This window comes from Macaca thibetana, chromosome 19 (assembly GCF_024542745.1).
Source record: "Macaca thibetana thibetana isolate TM-01 chromosome 19, ASM2454274v1, whole genome shotgun sequence".
Taxonomy (NCBI): Eukaryota; Metazoa; Chordata; class Mammalia; order Primates; family Cercopithecidae; genus Macaca; species Macaca thibetana.
In genome coordinates, this window is record NC_065596.1 from 37,564,349 (window position 1) to 37,579,862 (window position 15,514).

The following is a 15,514-nucleotide window of genomic DNA, read 5'->3' on the forward strand; positions in this document are numbered from 1 at the left end:
ATTCTAATAGTTTTTATTTTTTGAGACATTCTCTCTTAGCCATGAATTATTTAATAGTATGTTTAATTTTCTGGTGTTTGGCATATTTGTTACTGATTTCTAATTTGTTCTTTGATCTGACTCTTTAAATGTGTTAACATTTTTTTTTTATGACCCAGGATAGGGTCTATCTTGTTCCGTACAGCTGCTTGAAAAGAATGGGTGTTCTACTGTTACTGGGTGGAGTGTCTGTAAATGTCTCTGTGATCCTGCTCATTGTTATTCAGGTCAGCTATTTCCTTGCTGATTTTCTGTCTGGCATTTCTGTCACTTACTGAGAGGGGTGTTGAAGTCCTGAACATAGGCCAGGAGCGGTGGCTCACGCCAGTAATCCCAGCACTTCGGAAGGCCAAGGCGGGCAGATCACCTGAGGTCAGGAGTTTGAGACCAGCCTGGCCAACATGGCAGAACCCCATCTCTACTAAAGATGCAAAAATTAGCCAGGCATGGTGGCGTGTGCCTGTAATCCCAGCTACTGGGGGACTGAGGCAGGAGGATCGCTTGGGAGGCAGAAATTGTAGTGAGCTGAGATCTCGCCACTGCACTCCAGCCTGGGCAACAGAGCGAGACTCTGTCTCAACAACAACAACAAAAAGTCCTGAACATAATTGTGGAAGTATGTTGCTCTTTTAAGTTCTATCACTTTTTGTTTCGCAAAGTTCAAAACTGTGTTGTTTGGTAAATATGCATGTGGGTTTGCCAAGTCTTCATGGTGAATTGACTCTTTTATCATTACTTTTTCTGTCTTTTAATAGTCTTGTCAATACTTTATCTAATATTCTTATAATGACTCCTGCATATTTTGATTAATGTTTGCATGGTTAATATTTCTTCAATTTTAAAGCTTACCTGTATCATTACTTATGAAGTCAGTTTCTTTGAACAGCGTATACTCAGGCCATGCTTTTTTAAATTCATTTTGCATATTTCTGTCCTAATTGGTATATTGTTTTTTTGTTTTTTTTTTTTTTGAGACGGAGTCTCACTGTGTCGCCCAGGCTGGAGTGCAGTGGCCGGATCTCAGCTCACTGCAAGCTCTGCCTCCCGGGTTCACGCCATTCTCCTGCCTCAGCCTCCCGAGTAGCCGGGACTACAGGCGCCCGCCACCTCGCCCGGCTAGTTTTTTGTATTTTTTAGTAGAGACGGGGTTTCACCATATTCGCCAGGATGGTCTCGAACTCCTGACCTCGTGATCCGCCCGTCTCGGCCTCCCAAAGTGCTGGGATTACAGGCTTGAGCCACTGCGCCCGGCTAATTGGTATATTGAAATCATTTAAATTAAAATGATTACTGATATTTTAGGGCCTAAGTGTGCCCTTAAATGATTTTTGTGTTCCTTTTTTATTGTTCCTCTCTTTGTTATTTAGGGTTGTTTACTAGTCTTCCTGTAGATTACTTCAACTTTTTTTTTTTGGAATTTGATTTGATATATATGTAGTAGTATTTTTTAGTATGGATGCTCCTTGACTTATGATTGGGTTATGTCGCAGTAAACCCATTGCAAGTTGAAAATAATACGTCAAATATGCATTTAATACACCTACCCTTCCGAACATCATAGCCAATCTTGCCTTCAACATGCTCAGATAATTTACATTAGCCTGCAGTTGGGTAAAATCATCTAACACAAGGCCTACTTTATAATAAAGTTACTACAAAGAATTCTGAATAAAAATTAAAGTATGGTTTCTGAATGCATGTCGCATTCGCACCATTGTAAAGCTAAGTAGTAAGTCGAACCATCGTAAGTCAGGGACTGTCTGTATATATCTGCATTTTTTAGTGATTGTTCTATTACAGTGTAAGTATATAACTTACAACAGTTTAGTAAGTTATCAGCAATTTAACTGATAATTTTATTGCTGATGCAGTTTTAATATTGTAATTGCTGATGTAAGTTTCAGCAGTTTAGCACTTTACTTCCATTAAGTTCCTTTAGCTTACCTGTTAATGTAACTATCTTAAGTAATAGTAATTCCTCTTCAAAAATTGAGCACTATGTTGCAAGACGTAATTTTTTTTTTTTTTTTGAGATGAAGTCTCGCTCTGTCACCCAGGCTGGAGTGCTTTGACATGATCTCAGCTCACTGCAACCTCCGCCTCCCGGGTTCAAGCAGTTCTCTGCCTCAGCTTCCCTAGTAGCTGGGATTACAGGGGCCTGCCACCACGCCCGGATAATTTTTGTATTTTTAGTAGAGATGGGGTTTCACCATCTTGGCCAGGTTGGTCTTGAACTCCTGACCTTGTGATCCACCTGCCTTGGCCTCCCTAGTACTGAGATTACAGGTGTAATTAATGCCGAGTGAGATTAATGCCAAGTGCTGAGATTATAGGTGTAAGTCACCACGCCCAGCCGCAAGATGTAATTTTTGCTTTAGCTCTCACACATATTTTACAAAAGATCGTGAGAAGCATTGTCTCTTGATGTCTTTTTCTTTTTCTTTTTCTTTTTTTAAATAAAGAGACAGAGTCCCCCTCTGTTGCCCAGGCTGGAGTGCAGTGGCATGATCTCTGCTCACTGCAACCTCTGCCTCCTGGGTTCAGGCGATTCTCCTCCCTCAGCCTCCTGAGTAGCTGGGATTACAGGCATGCGCCACCACGCTTGGCTAATTTTGTATTTTTAGTAGGGGCAGGGTTTCACCATGTTGTTCAGGCTGGTCTTGAACTCCTGACCTCGTGATCAACCTGCCTCGGCCTGTCTCTTGACCTCTTTACCCATTCCATTGTTCATTCCTTCTTCTTGAAATCCCAAGCCACCTTCTATTAGCATTTCATTTCTGTTACACACTACTGACCTTACTAATCTTTCTTCTAGGGTAACAAATGTTCTTTGTTTTCCTTCCTCTAAAGATGTCTTTATATTTCCTTCATTCCCAAAGAATATTTTTGTGGAATATAAGATTCAGAGTTGGCAGTTGTTTTCTTTTAGACTTGAGAAACGTGTCTCTCTGTTCTGTCCATTATGGTTTAATACAAGAAATCAACTACCATTCAAATACTCATTCCTTATTTTGTAATGCATCAGTTCTGTCGAGCTTCATTCAAAGTGTTTTTCATTGTCTGTAGTGTTCATAAGTTCAACTGTGATGTGCGTGGCATGGAATTTTTTGAGTGTATCCTATTTGGTGCTCCCTGGTGCTTGCCTAGCTTTTTGATCTACAGGATTATGCCTTTTGCCAAATTTGGGGAACTTTCAACTATTATTTCTCCAAATATTTTTTCACCCCCAGTCTTGGCTCTATAGGGACTTCAGTAACATGAATGGCAGATCTTTTTTTACAGTCCCATGAGTCCTTCAGGCTCTCATCTTTTTTCTTTTTCCAGTCTGTTTTCTCTGTTGTTAACATTGATTAATTTCTATTGACCTTCCATGGTCCTCACTGGTTGTTTCCTTTGTCATGCCTAATTTGTTGAGTTTGTGCACTGAGTTTTCATTTTGGTTTTGTATTTTCCAGTTGTTTAATTTCCATTTGGTTCGTGTGTGCACCTTCTGTTTCTTTGCTTATTTTTTAATGGCAAAGAAAGACTCAGAGAATAGACAACTGTATTCCAAAGGCATGGTTCTCTGGTGGTTTGTCTTGACATTTGAATAGAAATGTTAAACTATCTGGGGGAATAGAAAGTCCACAGTCTTCTGAGTTGTGCTACACCAGTATTTCTATGAGCAGATCTTATAGCTGAGAGTGATCTGCAGATCGGTCAGAGTCATGTTCTCCGTGGAGCGTTGGTAAAGTTCCCTAGCTCTCTAAGCCTTGTTGTGTCCTCAGGAAGGAGTCACCTCTCTTCCAGGATCACTCTTGCCTTTTGTTATTGGGCACATTTTCCCACCTCCTGCCCAGTCTTTCTGGGCTCTCTGTCATACTCCCTTGCCTAGTCTTTAACTGGTCTCTGATAACCCGATTTTTCCCCCATAATCTGTATCTGTGTTCAGGTCTCTATCCTCATCCCCAAATGGGTTCCACCCCACTTGCCCATTAGTCTCTGCCCATTTCTTCTGTCTCCCACAGACGCGGTCTGTGTAGTTGTTCTGCACACTACCTGTCCCCACCCCTTCTCGTTTCTCACTCCACAGACAGCTACAGGAGGGCTTCCATCATTTGTCCTCTTACTTCCTTGTTAGAACTTTGTACTGTTGACCACCGCTCTGACCTGAAGCTTCTTTCCTGGCTTCTGAAAGTTGCTTTCTTCTCCAGAGGGTCTGTGTCTTCCTTCCAACTCTTAAACATTTTTGTTTCCCAGAATCCATCATTGGTCGTTGCTTTTTCACTTGCTGTGATTTCTGGGAATTAGATGGTTCCTGCTGAAGACATTTACTTTTGATGATCTACAGAATTTCCCAAATCTGTGTCTCCAGACTGGATGTTTCTCACGTCTTTGGCCCACTGGGCATCTTCTGCACTTTCTCTGCATTTGTAAACACTGAGCCTGTATGCATGTCCGTGTGGCTATGGCCCTGGCCGTGGGGATGAACCCATAATTCTCATGAGAGCAAGCGAACATAGTATGGCTGTGTGTCAGACATTGTTGTGAATGTTTTACGTGCATCAGCTCTTTCAACATTTACAGCATCTGTGTGTGGTAGTAATGCTGTTTCCTCCGTTTTGCAGAGCAGAATATAGATAGGCTCGGGTTAAGAATGAGCCCAAGGTTACACAGTTACGTTTGGATTTAGGAATGGGAGGCCACATAGACTGGCTTCAGAATTCATGTCTTTAACCACTGTCTTGCTTCTCATATGGGGGGTTTGTTTTCTGGTCACCATTTTTACCGACGTTTATTCAACAGTGCTGTAATCTGTTGCTCTCATTTGACATCTTGGCTGTTTCTTCAGCTTGAGGAAAGTAAACCGAAGCCACTCTTTAATGAGTGCAATCTCCATTGTAACTATGTAGAAAATACAGCATCTGGGTTTGAGGAAAGGGGAGTGGGAAAGGAGTAGAGAAGCGGTAAGACGTGCATCTGGCTTTAGGAGTGTTTGAAGTGCCTGAAGAAGATCAGGGTGAATTTCCCAGACTTAAACCTTGTTGCCCAAGCCACATTGCAACCACCTCTGTTTCTCTTACCTCATCCGCACATCCAGCCACTGCCCCATTCTGTCATTCCACCTTTTTTTAGTAGTCCCTCCATATATGTGTGTGTTTTGGTGAATGGCCACACACAGCAAAGCATTTTTATTGCAATTTTGTTGTTGTTGTTGCTTGAGATGGAATCTCACACTCTGCCACCCAGACTGAAGTGCAGTGGTGCGATCTCAGTTCACTGCAACCTCCATCCCCCAAGGTTCAAGCAGTTCTGCCTCAGCCTCCCAAGTAGCTGGGATTACAGGCCTGGGCCACCATACCCGGCTAATTTTTGTATTTTTTGTAGACTCGGGGTTTCACCACATTGGCCAGGCTGGTCTTGCACTCCTGACCTCAGGTGATCCACCCACCTCGGCCTCCCGAAGTGTTGGCATTACAGGCATGAGCCACTGCACCGGCCTTTATTGCAGTTTTTGGTTCCCTCACGGAATGTTTGCTACAAAGCTGTGCATATAGGTGGCACCATATATGACATACCTGACCTCAAAGATAATCTACTTGGGCTTTATTTATTTTTTTTTTTGGAGACAGAGTCTCCCTCTGTTACCCAGGCTGGAGTGCAGTGGTGCGATCTTGACTCACAGCACCCTCCGCCTCCCGGGTTCAAGTGATTCTCCTGCCTCAGCCTCCCAAAGTGCTGGGATTATAGGCGTGAACCACCACGCCCAGCCTACCTGGTCTTTTTTGGACAGATGTACATGATTTTAGAAATTGTTATGAATGAGGATCCTCAAGAACCACCCCCAGGTTTGACGATTTGCTGAGAAGACTCAGGTCTCAGCATTCTGTCATACTCAACAGCTATGATTTACTACAGCAAAAGAATACAAAGCGAATAGTAAAGGGAAGACTGAAATTCAGAGAAAACCAGGCACAATCTTTTGAGTCTTGTTTCAGTGAAGTCACAGGATGTGCCATATTTAAGTTCCATCTGGTACTTACGACAACACATGCTGTATGTCCACTGGGAAGCTTATTAGAGACTCAGTGCCAGGGTTTTTATTGGGCATGTTTTCTGGCACATCCCACAATTCTGGACTTCCAGAAGGTTAGCAGGGGTTCAGCTTTTCAGCTGGAAAGGGGATAACCTTTTCAGCTGGGGACCGGGAGAAAAAGCACCGAAAAACAGGACACTGTGCTACTCCTGTTTTGGGTGGGTGGAGCAGTAGTAAACCTCCCAAAATCTAAGGTCCCACACTCCAGCAAGGGTGAACCTTGCAAACTCAAAAAGGATAGCAGTCTCCAACCTGCTGTTTTATACAGTGAGTTAAATGGTACTAAAATGCTATATAAGTCAAATTTATGTAACATTAAGCAAATAATCTTTTTTTTCAGCAAAAAAATAATGGTCATGACTTTGTGGTGAAGGCTTACATAATGATTATAATAAATTCAGGCCGGACGCGGTGGCTCACGCCTGTAATCCCAGCACTTTTGGGAGGCCGAGGCAGGTGGATCACTTAAGGTCAGGAGTTTGAGACCATCCTAGCCAACATGGCAAAATCAGGTCTCTACAAAAGTGAAAAATTAGCCGGGCGTGGTGGTGCATGCCTGTAGTCCCAGCTACTTGGGAGGCTGAGGCAAGAAAATGACTTGAACCTGGGAGGCGGAGCTTGCAGTGAGCCGAGATCATGCCACTGCACTCCAGCCTGGGTGAGAGAGTGAGACTCTGTCTCAAAAAAAAAAAAAAAAAAAAAAAAAAAAATCCTCCTTTCCTCAGTTTTGTTAAGAGGAAAAAGAAAATCTTAAGTTACAGTGGAAGTTATGAACAACTTAGTCTAGAGATTTAATTTAGTGATGAAAAGGTACAGAGAAAGTCTTTTAAAAAAGGACCTGGTCTGCTCGCTCTCTCTCTCTCTATATATATATATGTGTGTGTGTGTGTGTGTGTGTGTGTGTGTGTGTATGTGTTTATATGGACCACTTCAAGATATATATATATACACACACACATGTGTATGAATATATATATATATATATATGGCTACAAGTGGTGCAACTTGCAGGTACTCCCTTTGTTCACCTTTGTAAAGATGTTATTGCCAGATCAATGTGTATTTCTATAGTATATGTGTAAACAATTCGTCATCCTTTTGTTGCTGCTTTTGAAACTAGTTCATGGCTTCATTGGGGAGAGATTTAAATAATATGGATTTATAATAATTTCTGCATTATTAAATGCAGATAACTTGCGATTAAAGAGTATGTTATTGGAATCATGGGTGTCTGAGTTTTACTTTGGAGGAGCTGAACAGCTGACTCCAGCCGAGAGGTCCCCTACAGAGACGGGATGCTGGAGACCCATGGGAATCTGGCTCGTGGGAATTGCATAGCACCCCTTTTTATCATACCGCAGCATGGCCTTTCCTGCCTCAATTGTGGGAAGCTGGAGTGCCTCCGGAATGCTCAGTGGTGTCCTTGGGTTTTGAGGGTTAAAGATTTTTAATCTTTGCCACAGGCATGTTACACATCTTAAAATTGTGTGATCTCAACTGAACTGCTCCAAGGAGAAGAAATACCCTCTTCAGGAAGTGTTATGAGCCATGGGCCTTGTGTTGACTGGCCAGGTGATTTTAATGAACTTCTGTCACCCAGGCTGGAGTGCAGCAGTGCATTCGTAGCTCACTGCAGCCTCAATCTCCCGGGCTCGGGTGATCCTCCCGCCTCAACCTCCTGAGTAGCTGGGATTACAGGTGCTTGCCACCATGCCCCACTGATTTTTTTTTTTTTTTTTTTTTTTTTTTTTAATCTAGAGATGAGATCTGTGTTACCCAGTCTGGTTTCAAACTCCTGAGCTCAAGTGGTCCTCCTGCCTCAGCCTCCCAAAGTGCTGGGATTACAGGCATGAGCTACCTCGCCTGGCTCAGCATGTGTTTTTATTCTGATGTTTTGACAAATGGGACCTTGCTGATCTTGGCTCACTGCAACCTCCGCTTCCCGGGTTCAAGCGATTCTCCTGCTTCAGCCTCTTGAGTAGGTGGGATTACACGCATGCGCCACTACGCCTAATTTTTGTAGTAGAGACGGGGTTTCGCCCTGTTGGCCAGGCTGGTCTCAAACTGGTGATCTCAAGTGATCCGCCCGCCTCGGCCTCCCAAAGTGCTGGGATTACAGGCGTGAGTCACCATGCCAGGCCTTCAACTGTATTTCTGCAAGATATGTTCCCTGTCTAAAAGAATTCAATTTTAAATGTTTTTGAAACTTATGTGTTTGCTAAACAAATAAATACGTGGGGGCTGATTTTACGATCTAAGGCCAAAACCACAAACTGATTACAGGGTCCAACAAAGGCTTGGCGAGTGGGAGGAGAGGGGTAAGTGAGCTGGGCTCGTGGCGTCCTTGCTGTGAGCAGGCATAGCCACAGGCTTCAGGGAGCCCCATCGCGGTGACCCTGGACAGTGGCCTGAATCGGATGTGACCTTGAAGCAAGGTGGTTTTGGGGTCTCGGACTGCACGAGGCGTGAGGTGGTTTCGGGTGGCGGGCTGCACAAGGCTCCCGCATGTCAGGAGTGGGCGTCTGTTCATTCTCACGTGCATCGCGGCTCTTTCCTAGGTGATGCATGCGCACCCCGTGGGTGTGTGCATTGTTCATGCTCTCTGGCCCGCTCCCATCACCGCCTCGCCGCACCCTCTGCCTCCTTCCTTCTCGGGCCTCACCCCTGGGCCTCGCTTTCAGGGCCCAGCCCCGGCCTGCGCGCTCCAGTTCCGCCCCGACCCGGGGGCCCTGGGCGGAGAGTCCCATTTCTGTCTTTTCTATTGGGCGCACTTCCGATGGCGTCAGGAATTTCAGCCAATGGGAGTCAGCCAGGAAGTACCTCTCTGAGCGGGCAGCGCCGGGTATAAAAGAAGGCCGCGCAGCCACGGCTCTTCACGAGGCCGCGGATACCGGGGCTTGTGTGTGTTTGGGACCTCGTGAGGCCACAGGACGAGCAGGATTGGAAGCGCATCAGCCAGAAAGTGACCCCCAACCCCTTTCAGGACGCTGTGAAAGGGAACAGCCATCCAGAGGGCTCAGGAAGGCGTCCGCGCCGTCACCTCTTCTCCCCATGAGCTCCCCCAAAGCTGCGGTGCAGCTGGGCAGAGCTCAGCCTGCAGGCGAAGCGGGTGAGAGCCAGCGCCGGAGAAAGGACGCGGGAAAGGCTGGGGGCTGGGCCAGGGGTCGGGTGCGCAGAAGACACATCTGTTGACATCTCCCTTCCCCAACCCTTTCCTTTCCTACCCACTCCCTCCCTTCCCTCCCATTCTTTCTCTCACCTTTCCCTCCCCTACTCTGCCCTCCCCTTCCTTTCTCTCTGCCTCTTCACCTCTCCCTCCCCTCCCTCCCTTACCATACTTTTTCTTCTAACCCCTTACCTCTCCCTCCGCCTCTCCCCGCCTTCTCTCCCCCTGCCTTCCCCTTCCCTCTCTTTTTCTCCTCCCCTTCTTCCCCTCACCTCTCGCTCCCTCTTCCCTCTACTGTTCTCCTCCCCTTTCTCACTCCTCTACTTTTCCCCTCCCCTCTTTGTCTCACCTTCTCCTTCCCTCCCCTCTCCTTTCCTCTCTTTCAGTGACTGCAGCAAACCAAACAGCCCAGCAGCCCAGCAGCCCAGCCATGTGAGCCCCTTGGGTTTGGTATCTGGAAAAGGAAGGGAGGTGGGACGTGGGGATGAAGGACAGGCTGGGTGTGTGGGGTGCTGGCTCCTGGGACCGAGAACTACTGTCCTGAGGAACATAGGACTAGGCCCGTGTGAGAAGGGAAAGCGGCAGAGGAAGATACAGTGAAAGAGGAAGGAAAGCATTGGGGTCCCTGACTGTCCCTCCACCTACCCTACCTCCCAAGCTGAGGCTCTTTTCTTCCTCTCCTCTCAGGCGGCGCCTCAAAATCGATGACTTTGAAATCGGGCGTCCCCTGGGCAAGGGGAAATTTGGGAATGTGTACCTGGCTCGGCTCAAGGAAAGCCATTTCATTGTGGCCCTGAAGGTTCTCTTCAAGTCGCAGATAGAGAAGGAAGGGCTGGAGCACCAGCTGCGCCGGGAAATTGAGATCCAGGCGCATCTACAGTAAGGACAGTCTCTGCTTCCTCTTTCATCTTTGACGTCAGAGCCCAGCATTTTCCCCAGATACTAACCCCAAGTAAACCCTTCACTTATGCCTTGAAGACTTTTCTCTGCAACTCATTCCATTTACACTACCTCCCACGCTGGGTCAGACAGTCGAATCCTGGTTCTTGTTCTCTGTTTTCCCCTCACTCGCTCCCAGATAGGACTGTTGTTATTCTGGTCCCAGCATAATTTGCCAGTTGTGTGACCAGGCAGTGACAGTGGCATCATATGATAGGCCTCAGGGAGAAATCTGACTCTTCCAACATTAATCCTTCAGACACCCCAATATCCTGCGCCTGTATAACTATTTCCATGATGCACGCCGGGTGTACCTGATTCTGGAATTTGCTCCGAGGGGAGAGCTCTACAAGGAGCTGCAGAAAAGCGAGAAATTAGATGAACAGCGCACAGCCACGGTGAGGTGGGGGACTGGAGGCTCTGGGGTCTATGAGTTTATTGTGGGCTGGTGGGAGCTCTGTTTGTGGCTGTCAGGAGGGTCCGGATTGCCTTTTGAAAAGTTTACTTTCATCCTTGGATACCCTAATTAACCTCATTGCATCTCCAGAATATTAAGAAGTACTGTGTATAGGTTTGGATTCTTTGGTTATAAGCAACAGAATCTAACTCCACTGCCTTATGTAAAGAAACATATTGAAAGCCTGTGAAGGAGTTCACTGAATAAACAGCTAGAACTGGCTTAGAGATAGGTACAAAGAGATTTCTAGAGGGTGCTGGAAAGGGAATCATGGCAATGATCTTCCCAGCAGCAATGCTCCAGTCAGCTTGCTCTGCCAGGACGAGTGGTCTTCCATCTTTCCTCCTGTTTCTGTTTCCTTTCCTCAGGCCTCAAGTCCTGTAAGAGATCATCTGAGTGGCTCAGTGTAGGTTCTTTCTGTATCTGGCTACTTGCTGTGCTAGGACAACAGGGAGGATCTGTGTCCATTTTACCATCCATCCTATAAGACCACATAAAAAGGAGAGGAAATCCACACCCCACACACCAGTAACTGGTGCAATTAGTTGCTGGACCAGAAAGATTCCACTGCAATCATTCAATTCATGATGAGTGTTCCACCTCAGACGGAAATTGTGGCAGGCTTCACTTTCAGGGTGACTTTTCTTTGCACTCACAGATAATAGAGGAGTTGGCAGATGCCCTGACCTACTGCCATGAGAAGAAAGTGATTCACAGAGACATTAAGCCAGAGAACCTGCTGCTGGGGTTCAGGGGTGAGGTGAAGATTGCAGATTTTGGCTGGTCTGTGCACACCCCCTCCCTGAGGTAAGTCAGGTGGTGGTGGTAGGGTGAGTTCTGAGTACCAGTTAGGAATGACCCAATTTAATGTATTTCATGTGTCCATGTGTAAAACCTAGATACGAACTTGGGGTTTGTATTGGAATACTGCCTTTTTCTTTTCTTTTTTTTTTTGAGACGGAGTCTCATTCTTTCACCCAGGCTAGAGTGCAGGGGCACAATCTCGGCCTCCCAGGTTAAAGCGGTTCTCCTACCTCAGTCTCCCAAGTAGCTGGGATAACAGGCATGTGCCACCACACCCAGGTAATTTTTGTATTTTTAGTAGAGACGGGGTTTTGCTATGTTGGCCAGGCTAGTCTCGAACTCCTGACCTTAGGTGATCCGCCCACCTTGGCCTCCCAAAGTGCTGGGATTACAGGCATGAGCCACCACGCCTGGCCTATGCTGCCTTTTTCAAACACATATACTTAATATGTATTTGTAAATTTAAATAATGTGATCCAATCAAACCTTTTATTTTCTGTTCTTTGTTAATATATAACTATACCAGTAAGTTTGCATGTAAAGAAAGTCATTGCTGGCCGGGCGCAGTGGCTCACGCGTGTAATCCCAGCACTTTGGGAGGCCGAGGCGGGTGGATCACGAGGTCAGGAGATTGAGACCATCCTGGCTAACACAGTGAAACCCCGTCTCTACTAAAAATACAAAAAATTAGCTGGGCGTGGTGGCGGGTGCCTGTAGTCCCAGCTACTCGGGAGGCTGAGGCAGGAGAATGGCGTGAACCTGGGAGGCGGAGCTTGCAGTGAACCGAGATTGTGCCACTGCACTCCAGCCTGGGCGACAGAGTGAGACTCCATCTCAAAAAAAAAAAAAAAAAAAAAGAAAGTCATTGCTCCATAATTCCAGCAGTGCATTTTTCTGTATGAATAATTTTCATACAGAAATTTTCTTACCGTAATTTATTTACTTGGTTCTCATTGATACACCATCAGTTTGTTCTAGATCTTTCTTAATGCTGAGACTATTCTGTGAAAACATTGTGGAGCTAAATCACTATACTTCCAAAATATGGATTTATGAATAGTCCGTCCCAGTACTTACCTTCTCCGAACCTTGATCCATATTAAAAATTTGTCTCGGCCGGGCGCGGTGGCTCAAGCCTGTAATCTCAGCACTTTGGGAGGCCGAGACGGGCGGATCACGAGGTCAGGAGATCGAGACCATCCTGGCTAACACGGTGAAACCCCGTCTCTACTACAAAATACAAAAAAAAAAACTAGCCGGGCGAGGTGGCGGGCGCCTGTAGTCCCAGCTACTCGGGAGGCTGAGGCAGGAGAATGGCGTGAACCCGGGAGGCGGAGCTTGCAGTGAGCTGAGATCCGGCCACTGCACTCCAGCCTGGGCGACAGAGCGAGACTCCGTCTCAAAAAAAAAAAAAAAAATTTGTCTCTCCAAACTCCTGTGCTTGGGAGAGACTTTCCAGGCTGTCCTAGGGTCTCCATATCTCAATGAAAGCTGGGGAAGGAGAATTTCCCTCATCCTGGGCCTCTGCTTCGTACTTACTCCCTTTTCTGCCTTCCTCTAGGAGAAAGACGATGTGTGGGACACTGGACTACTTGCCCCCAGAAATGATTGAGGGGAGAACATATGATGAAAAGGTGGATTTGTGGTGCATTGGAGTGCTCTGCTATGAGCTGCTGGTGGGATATCCACCCTTTGAGAGCACCTCCCACAGCGAGACTTACAGACGCATCCTCAAGGTGGGACAGTCACCGTTGGGCATTCATGGGGGAACTGGTCAGTGATGGCTGCTGGGCTGTGGGAACTGGGGCACACACACAGGGTTGTCTGCTGTGGTCCAGAACAACGCCTTAACAAGGCTCAAAGAAGAGGGAGAACATTGACCAAAGAAATTAACCAGACTTCTCTTTCTTCTTTCCTGGCCTCATCAGGTAGATGTGAGGTTTCCACTATCAATGCCTTTGGGGGCCCGGGACTTGATTTCCAAGCTTCTCAGATACCAGCCCTTGGAGCGACTGCCCCTGGCCCAGATCCTGAAGCACCCCTGGGTTCAGGTCCACTCCCGAAGGGTGCTGCCTCCCTGTGCTCAGATGGCTTCCTGAGCCCTGTCTGCCTCTGTTCCTTTGTGTGTGTTCAGGGAGCTCTCCTGGCTCTGCCACCTCATTTGTCTTTATTTTTTTTCTTTTAAGATGTAAGATGCTAATTAATAAAAGCTGAATCATTTCGAACCAGCTCTTCATAGTTGTGTGAATTAGTATGAGACTGGGTAGAATATTTCTTGTGGGAACTCTTTCCCATGAGAGCTGCCCAAGGTGGTTCTCCCTGCTACCCCCACCTTCCACCTCTGGAGATGGTGACTTCATTCTCCTTGAAAACTCTTGCCTACTTTCAGGTTGGGCATGGTGGCTCACGCCTGTAATTCCAGCAGTTTGGAAGGCCGAGGCAGGTGGAACACGAGGTCAGAAGTTTGAGGCCAACCTGGCCAACATGGTAAAACCCTGTCTCTACTAAAAATACAAAAATTAGCCGGGCGTTGTGGCGGGCACCTATAATCCCAGCTACTCATGAGGCTGAGACATGAGAATCACTTGAACCCGGTAGGTAGAGGCTACAGTGAGCCAAGATCGTGCCATTGGACTCCAGCATGGGAGACAGAGTGAGACACCGTATCAAAAAAAAAAAGAAAACTCTTGCCTACTTTCTGCAGATAAATGCCTTGAGGGTACATAACCTGCCCCCTATCACAGTGGCTCCTTGATCCAACTTATTATTCTCCATGTTTTCAGGAGTATGCCATTTGTAAAACAAGACTGTCATCAACCGAGAGATCCACTCTCTTTTTATGGACATCAATATGCTGCTGTTTTAGAAATAAAATATTTCACTGCACATCAGTGCAACCCAATTCTCAAATGAATACATTAGCACCTCTGTGTTGTGTCATACTCTGATTACATTAGAATAAGTCATTCCCCGGCTGGGCACGGTGGCTCAAGCCTGTAATCCCAGCACTTTGGGAGGTCGAGACAGGCGGATCACGAGGTCAGGAGATCGAGACTATCCTGGCTAACCCGGTGAAACCCCCGGTCTCTACTAAAAAATACAAAAAACTAGCCGGGTGAGGTGGCGGGCGCCTGTAGTCCCAGCTACTCAGGAGGCTGAGGCAGGAGAATGGCGTAAACCCGGGAGGCGGAGCTTGCAGTGAGCTGAGATCCGGCCACTGCACTCCAGCCTGGGCGACAGAGCAAGACTCCGTCTCAAAAAAAAAAAAAAAAAAAATTAAGTCATTCCTCATAATAAATATAACATCACTTCTTTTGAAATTACTGCATGCTGCAGTTTGGGGAGTGGCCTTCCAGCCTTCTGTAACCTTCTGTGATGGTTTCATGTGTCATCTGCTCCCTGCACCCATTATAAACTGACTACCACAGTAAGCATCTAAACTACTCAGCTATAAGCTCAAATACGTTTTTTGATCAATGCAGTCAGTTACACCAGTATTTCTCCTAACTTCAGTTGTTAAGCACTTTATATGGAGTTTGCCTTGTTAATGTTACTCCTACAAAGGCTCCTCATTGTGAAATGTCCAGCAGTTGCAGGCATGATTTCTGTTATGACCAGACCCACTAACGTAAGTATAAATAATTCAGCTACTTCACTCAGATGAGCAGCTCCCACTATTGCAGATTTATAAGTTAAATACTCTAAGACATTGGTTCATGGTTTTTAACCTGCACCTTCAGTATTTGCCTCTCTTTTTTTTCTTTCTTTTACCTGCATGAGGAGACACAGTGCTTACCTCTATGCTTTGCTTTATCCTATCAGTTTTCCTGAATTAACATTTCAAACACTTGGCAATTCCTAATAAATTAACTGGTACATACATATAAACTCTGCTATTTATACATTTTAGGTGCTGGATAAACACATCACTGGGCACATTTTTGGCAGGTAAGGATAGAAAAATCACTAGGGCCTCAGCACTGATCACCAGATGATATATGTTTAAATAATGAAGACACTGACATGCCTTACA

The 15,514-nt window shown here is 46.1% G+C and overlaps 1 protein-coding gene across 1 annotated transcript; it reads left to right on the forward strand.

Annotated features, from left to right (window-relative positions):
- The first annotated feature begins 8,540 nt into the window (after positions 1–8,540).
- Positions 8,541–13,709, forward strand: AURKC (aurora kinase C). Its single transcript, XM_050772045.1, has 7 exons — positions 8,541–9,224; positions 9,668–9,713; positions 9,969–10,160; positions 10,480–10,618; positions 11,336–11,484; positions 13,043–13,217; positions 13,410–13,709. Exons 1-7 carry the CDS (start codon positions 8,681–8,683, stop codon positions 13,578–13,580), a joined length of 1,416 nt encoding a protein of 471 aa, XP_050628002.1. The 5' UTR covers positions 8,541–8,680; the 3' UTR covers positions 13,581–13,709.
- Positions 13,710–15,514: the final 1,805 nt, after the last annotated feature.